The 12604-nt window shown below is 44.3% G+C and overlaps 1 protein-coding gene across 1 annotated transcript in view; it reads left to right on the top strand.

The window, feature by feature from the left end:
- The window catches only part of LOC104405525 (ephrin type-A receptor 1-like), a gene marked incomplete at its 3' end in the record, with an annotated part of 17823 nt that extends 7397 nt beyond the window's left edge, over positions 1–10426 (top strand). Inside the window, exons 3-4 of the mRNA XM_010014257.1 lie at positions 8154–8434; positions 10036–10426. Coding sequence (XP_010012559.1) covers positions 8154–8434; positions 10036–10426 — 672 coding nt within the window. The remainder of the gene's footprint in view (positions 1–8153; positions 8435–10035) is intronic.
- Positions 10427–12604: the final 2178 nt, after the last annotated feature.

Below are 12604 nucleotides of genomic sequence, written 5' to 3'. Positions count from 1 at the left end.
CTTAAAGCTCATCCAGTTCTAACCCCCTACCATGGGCAGGGACACCTTCCACTAGAGCAGGTTGCTCCAAACCCCTGTGTCCAACCTGGCCTTGAACACTGCCAGGGATGGGGCAGCCACAGCTTCTCTGGGCACCCTGTGCCAGCGCCTCAGCACTCTCACAGGAAAGAACTTCGTCCTTCTATGTAATCTAAATCTACCTTCTTTCAGTTTAAAGCTGTTCCCCCTTGTCCTGTCACTACAGGCCCTTGTAAAAAGTCCCTCTACAGATTTCCTCTAGGCCCACTTTATGTACCGGAAGCTGCTCCAAAGTCTCCCTGGAGCCTTCTCTTCTCCAGGCTGAACAACCCCAGCTCTCTCAGCCTGTCTCCATAGGAGAGGTGCTCCAACCCTCTGATCATCTTCGTGGCCCTCCTCTGGACTCATTCAAGCAGGTACACATCCTGAGATGGTGGGGGCCCCAGGGCTGAATGCAGTACTGTAGGTACTCACAAGAGTGGAGTAGAGGGGAGGAATCACTCCCCTGGCATTTTGCTTTTAATAGATAAGGCCCTGAGCAATCCAACCCAGCTTTGAAGTTAGCCATGCTGAGAGTAGGGGACTGGAGCAGAGACCTAGAGGTCTCTTCCCACCTTAATCTTTCTGTGTTTACGTGGTAGCTTTTCATTGTTTGTTCATTAGCATTCTGAGTTTGAATTTTCAGCCCAAGCACAAAAGATCCTTCCAGTTTTACCTGATTTAATGTTTGGAATTCTGTAATCTCTGTCCCGATGTATTTTCTGTATCTGTTTATGTAGGCCTATGATATAACATATTGGGCAATCCGGTATTTTTCTTTAGTTGCTATGATTATTTCAGCCCCAGCTTATTGGCCTATCCTGAAATTTTCCTTGTCCACTATTTCCAATTCCCTTTTTGTGTATGTGAATAGTATTTGCATAATCCAGTCAGACTTTTATAACTGGCTACATAAGATCCTAGCCACTTGTACTGTAGGATGCTGCATACTGGGCATCTCAATATGATTTTCTGCCTCTATGCTGTTGAATGGATTGTAAATTAAACACACTTCATTCTTCTTTAGTGGTATGTTTTCTTGGGAGGCATGCTTTCACCAGTTCTACAGCTGTCTTTCCTTGTAAGAGAGTCCTTTTTCATAGTAACTTTGTTTTTAAATTGGATACCTGTTATTTCAGAAATCACATGAATTCTGCTGCTGCCACTAATTCCCAACCTGTGTTACTACACATTAAACATTCAGCAGTGCTCAATTCTCAATTGGCAGCTGGTTTATGGAGCTTATTTTCCCCAAATTACGTTCCTGCATGGATCATAGTATTATTAAAGCTTCTAAATTATTTTGTTAATCTTCTTTCGAGGCTGCCATTGTTCTCAATCTCCTGTGAGAGGAGGACATGATCTTTTTTCTGCTTATTCCACACTCTTGCTTGCTTCCACACATACTTCAAAGTGTTGCTTTCAGCTTCTGCCATGTCAGTGCTGTTACCACTGAGCAGCCATGGTGATGAATGTCGTGGTTGCACAACATCTTCACTTTGGCTCAGGACGTGGTCTTTTTTGCCCTTTGAATCACAACACTTAGTGCACTAGCATTTATCCCTTATTCCTATGCAGATCCTGTTCGCTTGGAAGAGCCAGTCCCTTATGTCTGATACTTAAGCTGAGAGCAGCCTAAGGTATAATACTGCTGCACTATGCCAGGTTCAGACGTGATGACATCCCTTTGAGTTAGATCTAAAGGACATGCGTTGTCAACAGTTGTGGAAAGAGACGCACATAACAGCACTTCTGATGGTTATTTTTCACACCAACTTTGGATGTTACAAAAATCTGGCTGGCTGAGACTTATTGCAGATAAGACCATCCAAGTAAGATACCAAGAAGTCCAATTAAGTGAACTGCCCAGGTTTAATGAAATAGGAGTGCTGTGCTGGAACCACTTGCAGGTTGAGGGCTATTTCCTCATGACCAGGCCTATCTGAGCAGAAGTGGTGGAAAGAGAAACCAGCCATCACCAGCTGTTGTTAACACCTGGGACCTCTTAGTCTGGTGGAACACAACCTCGCCTTGCTAGAACCACCTATCGTGTGGTCACTGATATAAAAGTTGCTGACAGGTCACAGGTATTTGATCTGGTCCATTACCTAAAGAAAACAAAAATGAGCAGTGTAGAATTTGTACTATACCTGGGATTTACTAGGAAAGTAAACTTGCTGGATGCAGTGATGGTTTGAACTATGATTCTTACTATCTCAGAGGCATAGCTGCAGTTGTATCCATTCCCTCTGATTTCTTGAAAGGTTATTTCCATTGCTTCTAAGGCCTAGTTCCTGGTTTCTCTATGCTTGATCTGGAGCCTTCCAGCTCCTCACTGTGACTTTCATACTGCTGTCTCCTTCAGCTTCTTTTCTTGAGACAGGTTCAATCATCTCAAAGAAAAGGCACAATTACCCTGTCTATGTGTGGGATTCCACCTGATCCATCTTTAAAATGAACCTACACGAATAGAGCAAGTATTGTCCATTGTCATCAGACTGATTTCCCAGGTTCTCTGAAAATAGTGGAAGTATACTTGACACACCATACAAAACCATAACTCACACCACATGAAGCCCTTTGCCTTGAGGAGAAAAAGTTGATCGTTTCCATTTACAATGGATTCTATGCAATGTACAGTATAATGCAAAAATAACATGAGAGCTAATATTTGCTTTATTGGCAATACGACTTGAGACATGAGGTCTGGACTTTTAAGGAGAACCATCTGATTTTCCATTCCTGTCCTTTTTGTAGCTATTGATATTGTTGGTGGGTGTTGGCAAAATAGGTATATACAAAACAAGTGTTCCAAAATAGCTAGGTGAAATGGTGGAGTAGAGTATCATTATCCCTCACTTAGTAGCATCTGTTGTGACCAAAACTGTTTTCATGCAAGGCCTTAATGTGGCCAGACTGTTCAGAGAATGAGCAGACAGCAGATCCTGGGTTTGATGAACAGGTTCTGTAATCAATGCCCTAGAGTTCTGTGACTCACATTAGCACCTTATCTTCCTACAAGAACCTGAGTACAAGTTAAATTGGAAGGAGATGGCTGGGATGGATACCTATGTGCTAGTGCCCTAAAGGACGAGTAATTATATAATGTAGTTACTCCTTCCTGAAGATAACCAATGGATCATTGTGGTGAAAAAATATATCATCCCATCCAGAAAAATACTATAGACAAATAAGCATCACTTCAGTCGTGTCAAAGACTCTGTGATGACGTGATGAAGTCAAACTTCCCAGACCACTGCCAAACAATCAAAGAAATAAAAGCAGCCTCTTTGCTGTTCTCGGGTTAAAAGTTATAGGACTCATGAATTTAAATTTCTAGATGTCACCACACTTCATCATTATTGTCTAAATTGCCTTCCCCACCAGCTAAAGTACTTGCAAGACTATAGAGAAACTTTCAGTGTAGGGGCAAAGAAACTTCATTCTGGAATACTGCCAGAACACCACTGTGGTGCTGCTATTTTTGCCTGGCTGGTCCAGCTTTACCTACTGACACATTTCTGTCACAGGTATTTCAGCTTGAAGAGAAGCTGTTCATCACATCACGGCAGGTACCAGCATGATGTCTCTATTGTCACAGTCTCTCCTCTAAGACACTAAGAATGTAATACAGATGAACTTGCAATGTACAACTGCCTTCAACTTTGAATATATTCCAGGAAGGTTTTTCTGGTCATAGTAGCATGCAAATGCTACTATACAAAAGTCAAAGAGACTCCACAGGCAAAGGTGCTGCCAGGTGAAGGGGACAGAAAGCATTCAGTGGTGTGTGTTCTGCTATGTGGTTTCAGGCTTGGCACACCAGTGATGTCCTGGTGCTGTAAAAGATTGTGTCTTTGGGGCCCCGTGGTTCTTCAGGAAGAGATTTCATGGATTAAAATGGTACTCCAAATTCTACTGCAAATTTGATGGGAAAGAGATGCACTTACTAAGAACAGGTACACTCAGCGAGTCTTTTCATCTTAGTGCAACTCTCTAACCCAAAGTTAACCAAGTTACTGGCTTTCACTATATGAACTCCTGACTTTTCCAGTGGAGATGTGCATCTTAGTTTAGTAACTTTAAGACTATTGGCAAGATGCTTGCCTTGTTGTTGCCTTCTAGAAGTCTCTTAAAAGTATTGCTGTGCCTTTCCCTAGGGGTCTACATGTCACAGAAGCCACTGTGCTAAGCAAATGTGAAAGTAAATGAAATATAGGTCACAGCAGGTGGACTCTTACCTGAAAGGAGACAGGGTAAGTCCCTGGCAAGCTAGAGATACAGCATTACTGCTGCGAGTCACAAGCTCTTTTGACTCCAGCCTGAGCCTAAGGATTTGTGATACTGTCGCAATCTGCTGCCTCTATCACTGGTAGACTATTAGCAAAGATGAAATTTGTATTTGTTATCAGAAAAAGTTTGTTGGGTTTGTTTGTTTTTCCCACATAACAACAAAAACAACAACAAAAAAGACTAAAATCAAAAGATACCACTTTTTGATGCCTGCAGAGCATGAGACGGTAGCTCCAAGAAGACATACAAACTATCTCTGTTTTCATCTTATACCTTATGGCAGCTCCTAGGAAGAGTAGCCCACAGATGGGTGGAGGACTTTTGACACAGGCCTAACCTAGAGAAGTCTCATCTATAGACAAAGCAGAGTAAACCTTCCCTAGGCTTCAAAGCTTCTAACTGTATAATTAGTTGAGAGTTGATCAAGGCAGATATTAAAAGGCATGTACCTTATCTTATCTTTGGATTTTTACTCACATGGCAGACTAAACCAATTTTGTTTACTACAAGTATCTACTGGTGCCCTTCCAGAATGTCATTCAAGCCATTCTGAACTGCCTTCATAAGGACAGCTTGTCTCCACCACTATTTTCTTCATACTGAATCCAACCTCGCAATGGGATGACAGTTGCCCTCCTTTTTCCTAAACTTGCAGTGTTCTGAGGTTATTGAGATAATACTTTTGCTCTGAGGTTGTCATTCACTTAACACTAATTGCTGTGCTGGAATTATTCTGCTCTATATTATACCACCACACCAAGCCTTAAAGAACAAATCTCTGGAATAAATGCCTGTGTTATTATATGGGTTCCTGAGAAGTAAAGAACACCTCCTGCTCTCAAATCCAATGCCTACATTCTTAACACGTTTTAGAAAATCAAGCTACTAATTTATGGCTCACTCCTAAATGCACTGGCTTTTGTTTTCTTAGCAACTTTTTAAGAACTCTAAAAGGTTTTATAGTTTAAAGACAGTTTAACTTAAACTTAAAAAAGAGTTTAAATTTAAGGGAGCTTGAAAGGAGTTTTAAAGAATGAAATTTTAAGACTTTAAGAACTCTTTAGCTTGCTTGGATACAGGAATTGGGCTAGATGGTCTCCAAGGGTCCCTTCCAACCTAAGTCTTTTCTATGGTTCTGAAACTGATGAGAAAGTTTTCTGCAGCATCATAAACCCAAAGTTCACTCACTGCTAAAATGAGGAAGTCTGACTCACACTGTCCCCCCACTTCTAGAAGAATGTTTCTCATCCTATGCTCAAACTGATGACTGGAATAAGGATACAGTGTCTTGAATGGAATGGGTAGACAGTTATATTACCAAAGGAGGTTGATTCAGTGTCATTGGCAGACAAACTAGAGAGCCAAGTAATTAATATTGATTGAGCCAGACTTTACCACACATTCATTAGAAACATTACGTTAAAAACTCAGAGGCATACATTTGCTTTTGCAGCAGATTCTTAAAGGGTGTGAGACAGTTGCCTAGCAACTTTGCTCATCATCCTTTCATTGTGTTGTAACAGTTTTCCTCCACTGCTTTGAATTTAAAAGCTTCACTGAATAACAAAAAGGAGTCACAAGCATATTTAACAATAGTTCTGTATTGTTAGCATAACTAATATCCTCATTTTACTTCCTTTACCCATCAGCAATAGAGTCTACAAAACCCAAGCCTGACTCCCTTGTTATTTCTTTGCACCACACTGCATATGAAACTGTGCAATAGTCAGTGCTAAGCATCTTTGCCCTGAAGAGCTTCAGTCTGGAAGAATTTGGGCTGAGATGAGCTAAGAAATACAGAAGTTAGCAGCTGGATTTTTTCTGATATTTTTCTGCTGGAGTTGTCACTGTTGAAATTGAAACTTTGGTCCTGTATCACTTCAGATTTGAAAATGGTCTATTCAGGACATGCATCACAATAGCTCATGTCTTTCGGTGAGACATGCAAAAATTGCTTTCTGGTGACACCGGTCTGTGGTACTGCCTTAGGATAAACTGCTAATGGAAACTTGTCTAACTCTTGGCCTTCAAATGCAATTATGCCTTTCCCATCAGCTTGGTGGAAGCAGACTCCCATGGAAAAACGCTTCTAAAAGCCAGTCCTAACATTGGCAGTTTCTTATGAAAGCTACTTTGGCCTTACTTTCATTTTAACTTCTTTTCTTCTCTTTCAATATACTTCAGGATGTGTTGTAAATTCATAGAAGATTTTAAATGATATAGTGCAAGAGGTGATTTAAGTGATTGCACTTTCTGGTTGATCAATTGGGATTCATCAGTCTGTTTCTTTCTCTTGCTATCCTAAATCCTCTGACTTCCAGTAAGTGAAACAAGTGTCAAAGTGCAGAAATATGCCAGATGGATCTGATTAAGAGGGTGGGGTAACACTGGAGATTAATTACATGGAATAAAACGAAACAAAAAGGGACACATAGATACCACCCACAGAACTTCTAAGGAGGAGACTGCTATTACGCACTTAGGTGAATGACTGGAATCAGCCAGATAAAAGCTTGTGCTATCAGCAGGGCTTGCTAGCTTGGAGACAGCACTGATGATAGTTTGCAGAGTGGGGCTGCATAGAAGGCATGCTCCAAGGCATGGCTTAAAAGTAGAGCCTCCTTTGGCACTCTGTGGGTCCACCTCTTGCATTCCGCTACCAGAGTGACCTGGTCTGTGTGATCAGAAGCTAGGAGAGGGGCTGCAAGGTTGTGCTGTGAGTTCAGGAGGTGGTGGTGCTGGATGAATGTGACTTGACAAGCCTAGAGTAATATAGAGGCTGAGGCCTTGTTTAAATTGCATCTTAACCTAGGGTGTGATTTAAAACCAAGATGCTTAAACTTGTGCAAATACCTATGTGGGCACTTGTTTCAATTTAATCTGATTAAACATTTAAAGCATAATGAGAAAGGCAGTGTTAGCATGGCGGGGAGAAAGGGATCTAAGTTATTTATTTTCCATGTGGACAACACCTTGCCTTCCAAGCTTTCAGTTCTTATGTGTGACTTACTCAAAAGTGAGTATTTGCATTTCATACCTGACCTGGTGAGGAAACAAAACAAGAACCACATAAAATTCAGCAAAAATGTACATTAAAATATGTATCAAACCCTATCAGGGTCAGACAAATAGTATCAGTGAGGTCACATAACCACTTGGGCCCATGTCCTCCTCCCTGGGGAAGATGTAGAACCTTGTATGAAGTCAGGATAATCAACTGAGTTTTAATAGTTAAATTAGGGCTTGCAAAATATCACTTAAAGAAGCATGAACTCCGTATTAATAACTGCTTGCTCTAGAACAGTCTTTCTGCAGTTGATCTTCCCATTATTTTGGGGCATCTTTTCTTGTACTCCAAAGTGCTGTGCATTATTTTCAGGGGCAGATAATAGTCCTGATATGGTATGTCCTACTGTACACTTTGAATGTAAACAGTGGCAGAGAGAAGTGGCCAATACATGGGATTAGTGGGGCTTTTTCTCAGTCTAACATAAGGTAGTGTATGAAAAAACAAATTGCAACTAAGGTAGGATAAAGGGCATGTGCAAGGGTCTATGAACAGTTTGGCATAACTCAGATCCTAATTACAGTATCCTCTTAGCTCCCTGTGTGAAGAGTTTAGGTAGATATGCGGTTCTAGATCAGATGCAGCTTTTGCTCAGTGTAAGGCACCTTCTAGCTAGGCAGGATTTGAGCCCTGAACGCTACATGAGAAATGATCTTTTAGGCAAGATTTTGTCATACTTGAAACAAAACTTGTTTCTCACATCTGTCTAACAAGATGTGTTTTCTTCTACCCTGAGAGCAGTGGAGTGAAGTGCAGCAGATGATAAATGGCACCCCGGTCTATATGTACCAGGACTGCAGTGTGCTTTCCGAGGGTGACACTGATCACTGGCTTCGCACCAACTGGATTTATCGGGGTGAGGCAGCCTCGCGCATTTACGTGGAGCTGAAGTTTACTGTGCGGGACTGCAAGAGCTTCAAAGGTGAAGTGGTAACCTGCAAAGAGACCTTCAATCTCTATTACATGGAGTCTGAACAAGATGTCGGGATCCAGTTCCGCCGCCCGCTGTTCATCAAGGTCTGTAGCGCTGGGGGTGAAGACTGAGTCATGTCTTTCAGCTTTAAACTAGGTGTGTCCTGCTGGCTGGGGTAGGCCAGCAGAGCCAGCATCTGGGGAGGGGCATGGACAGTAAGTGTTGTCCTTAGAATACACTTTGCCCTATGCCCTCTGTGACGCTCAGAAGAATCTTTGCCACAAGAGGCACACGGGTTCTCAAATGAGATCAGACCTCCATTCTATGTAAGTACTTATTTAACTGGAGACCACATAGGTAAGGATTCTGAAGGGCTGCAACAGTGCTGGATGATTACACCAATTTTTGGAAATAGTAGAGATCAGAGGAATTTGATTTGCTTTGGGTAATAAAACAAGATTAGACCAAGTGAAGAACAGAATCCAGTTCAGGCGTCTGTGCTCTTGACCATTTACTCATGTATCTGATTGTTACAAGATGTAGGTTCTTATTTTCAAAAACTGGAGGTGGTGGCTTGCTAAAATGAAATTCTCCCTTGTGTGAAAGTATTTAGCACTGCTACATTTTAACTACTGTTTCCTTCAACATAGTGCCCTCTTTCCATGCAAACATTTGAGTTGCAGAACGGGGAACCTCAGCTTTTTTGCAGAGGAAATTCTATAACCCAGTTCTGTCCTAAAAGAAGCTACTTGACTGCCCTTTCCTCTGTGGTTTAAGTGGCGTGTGATGAAAAGAAAGAACAGTAAAGGCCATCACAGGCAGAGCAGGAGAATGTGGTAACTGATTCCCCTCCCTCACGAGTGTTCCTCCACCTCCCCTGCAGCCTACCATGTAAATTTGTGCGATACCTCCACAACTCCTAAACCTGCCTTATGATCCCACTCCCAGATGCAGCTGCTCTGCAGATCCTTTCATCTGCCATCCAACTACATGGAGTGGGTGGTGTCATACAATAGGGAGGGCCTGTGGTGGAGAGGATCACTTAGGCTCTCCTTCTGAGAAGACAGTCCACCCCACCTGCAGTCCAGCAGCTCTTCCACATCCCATGTCACAGAGGCCTTTCCAAGCATCAAAAGCATCTCTTGTCATTCTCATCCTTTGTTTGTGGAAACAATGGGAACGTAAGAGTGTGGGAGCATTTTTCACCCAAGTATCTAACAGTGCTGAAGTATGTTGTGTGCTGCATGAGAAGCACCTTGCAGTAGATAATCTGATCTGCATCAAATACAGCATAGAAACAGGTGACTAATTCACTGGTCAATTTAAAATCGCAGCTCCAAGCAGTATTGTGATTTTACCGCATACAATTTGCAAACAAAGAAAAATATCACAGAAAGGAGATTTGCTCCATTAAGAGGCTGTTCCTAAAGACCTCTGAGATCAGAGACCCAAAACATAGGTATAAGACCAGTGAATGACTGCAAGTAAGTTGAAGAGGTGATGGAAAGTATACTTGCAAGGAAGGCTGCTGATCCCATTGTTAACACCACTTCCAAGTGCAAAGCAAGCATGCAGTGGTTTAGAAGCAGTTGACCTTAAAGCACCTAAAAGGCTTTAGTGTAAAAGAAGTTTGAGAGGCATGGGTAGCTCAGCTGCTGGTGCCTGCTTGGATGTTGAAGCTGTTGTCTTTTTCTCTCTCGCTTAGCTCAACACTGTGGCAGCAGACCGAAGTTTCACCAGCAGAGACATTGAATCGGGTGCCATGCAGCTGAACACAGAAGTGTGCCCCATTGGGAAGCTGTCTCGCCGGGGCTTCTATTTGGCTTTCCAGAACTCCGGGGCTTGCGTAGCCATGGTGTCTGTCCGGGTGTATTACAAGACTTGCCCAGAGGCTGTGCGGGGCCTGGCCCGTTTTCCAGAGACGTTAGCAGGCTCAGAAGGGCTGACAGAAGTACCCGGGGTCTGCGTGGAGTATGCATCTGAAGAAGAGGGCTCCCCTCCCCGTATGCATTGCAGCACTGATGGCGAGTGGCTGGTACCAATGGGCCGATGCCTTTGTGCTGTGGGGTTTGAGGAAGTCGATGGGAGCTGCATAGGTAAGTATGCACACAGCCACTGGCTGTACACCATGGGAGAGGTTCCAGGGAGCTAGAGATCAGAGCATCTGTAAGCATAAAGTGGTATCAGCAGTTAGTGTGGTCTACCTCTCTCTTGCCTGCCCTCTGTGCCTGACAGATTTAACTTACACCTTCCCTCCCCTCCTTAGCTTCTCTTTTTCAATTGTGCTTTTTCTCCTCGTGTCAGGTGTAAGACCTGCACACACCTCTCCACTCCTTCTTGGGCTTCATCCAGGAGCCTTCAGCTCTGGAGCTAGTTGTTGCGAGCTGTAACTGTGTGATTGACACTGACTCACTCAACAACTGGTTCCCAATCCTTAAATGGCAGCCTTGTTCTCTCAGGGCACATGGGTCAAATGCACAGAACAGCTTACTTGTCCCTGACTAGAAAGCTGAGAGCTGGGGCTGGGAGGGGGGAACACAACAAGTTTCTCCTCTGTGTCCCCTTCTGCTTAGACTGGGATGGCTCCTCTGCCATGGGAAATCATGTAAAGCACATTGCTCAGTGCGTAGGTGCCTGGCTCATTTCTGAGGAAGAGCAATTAGCAAGCATAGGAGTCACCGGCTACTGGAGCCACAGAGCGAGCCAGGGTTGTTGGAGCAAGCAGTGCAGGGCTCTCCCATTGCCACAGAGGGCACAAAATTCAGCTGCTCAGAGTAACTTTGTGAGTGTGTCACAGGAAGAGGATACGTGTGTCTTTTGGGGGGATATGTATTACTGCAGACTGGGAGGTAAAAGCACACCCCTGCTCTTGTTGTCAGAGCCATATGGCACATGGCTAAGGCATACAGAAAAAGGAAGCCATGCACCACGTTCCAGGTCAGCAGATTCCCTGTCTCTGCTTTGTTCACCTTTGCTCCACTCCAAGGATCTGGTGCCTCCATGAATCCCCACTGCTTGTTTTGCTTGGGAAGCTGGTGAAGGTTGAAGCACAAGCTCCTGCCCTCCTCCAGCAATCCCCTCGCCTTCACAGCCCAGCCAGTTTTTCCACTTAGGTGCTACAGAGCTCTCCCCGCCCTCCTGAGAGCACTCCCCTGGGAAGGGGCAGGGAAGCTGTCATGTCTAGACAAGCCCTGACTGCTATCACAGCACAGGTTCATTCTACATCTATGCTTTTATCCCACTCCGCCCAAGTACAGCTGCAGCCAGAAGTGTCTTGTAGGATCAGTAGGGGCTAGGGAGGTCTCCCAGGAGAGGAAGGGAAGAGGCGGGAAGTTAACAGGGGTAAGGAGAGGTAATTCATGTCCAAAGCAGTGTCTTATTGGAGGATCAGAGGAGAGGGTGAATGAAGGTTGCCTGTGGAGGATAACTTGGGGTCCCCACCCTCAGTGGAAAAGACCAGGCATTGTGCAAAGCACTGGGAACAATCCAGGTCAGGATAAAGACTGAGGTCACAGCTTCTACTTTGTCCTCAGGCAGAAAAGATCAGGCATTGTGCAAAGGACTGGGAACAACCCAGGTCAGGATGAAGTCTGAGGTCACAGCTTCTACTTTGTTATCAGAAGGACTTCTCCTTCAAACACATAAAGGGGGACAGGATGGAGGAGACCTCCAGGCAGTGTCTTCTGGTTCCGAGTTTAAAAGGAAAGCTGAACCCTTGTCTCACAACAGGAAGAAAGCCTGACCTCTGTTAGAGGACAGAAGACAACACAAAGCCACCAAAGGTTGAGGTTCTTAACCAGTTCACTCAACCTCTCCCTGAATTCCTAGCCACATAAAGCTCTGCTGGGTCCATAATAGTTCAGCCATCCCATGATCCCAGAAAAACTGTGCCAGTCCAACGCATGACATCTCACTCTTTCAGTGTTGCAGACTTTGCTACTGATAAACCCTCACCTTTGTGATTAACTTCCTCAAGTAATGTACCAATTTACCGCGAACACGAGGGCTGGCTGTGCCCCTGGCCTGTGTGCTGGTTCCCTGACAGGCTCTGCAGGGTGGCAAGTGAGCCGAGCTCCATGTCGGCTCAGCCTGGTGCCTGCCGGCAGTCTCCTCATGAGCCCCTGCACGAACAAGGAGCGAAGGCAGGGCCCCAGCGCTCTCTGCCCTCTGATGCCCGGCGAGCAGAGCTGAGCGGGCCCTTTCCCAGGCCTGTTTTTCCCAGCGTGTCGCCTAGAGCTGGTGCCCAAGGGCCGGGGAAACCATGTGCCGGGGGC

Source organism: Nestor notabilis, unplaced genomic scaffold, assembly GCF_000696875.1.
Source record: "Nestor notabilis isolate BGI_N333 unplaced genomic scaffold, ASM69687v1 scaffold8765, whole genome shotgun sequence".
Lineage (NCBI taxonomy): Eukaryota > Metazoa > Chordata > Aves > Psittaciformes > Psittacidae > Nestor > Nestor notabilis.
This window is presented reverse-complemented; position numbering and strand designations above follow the sequence as displayed.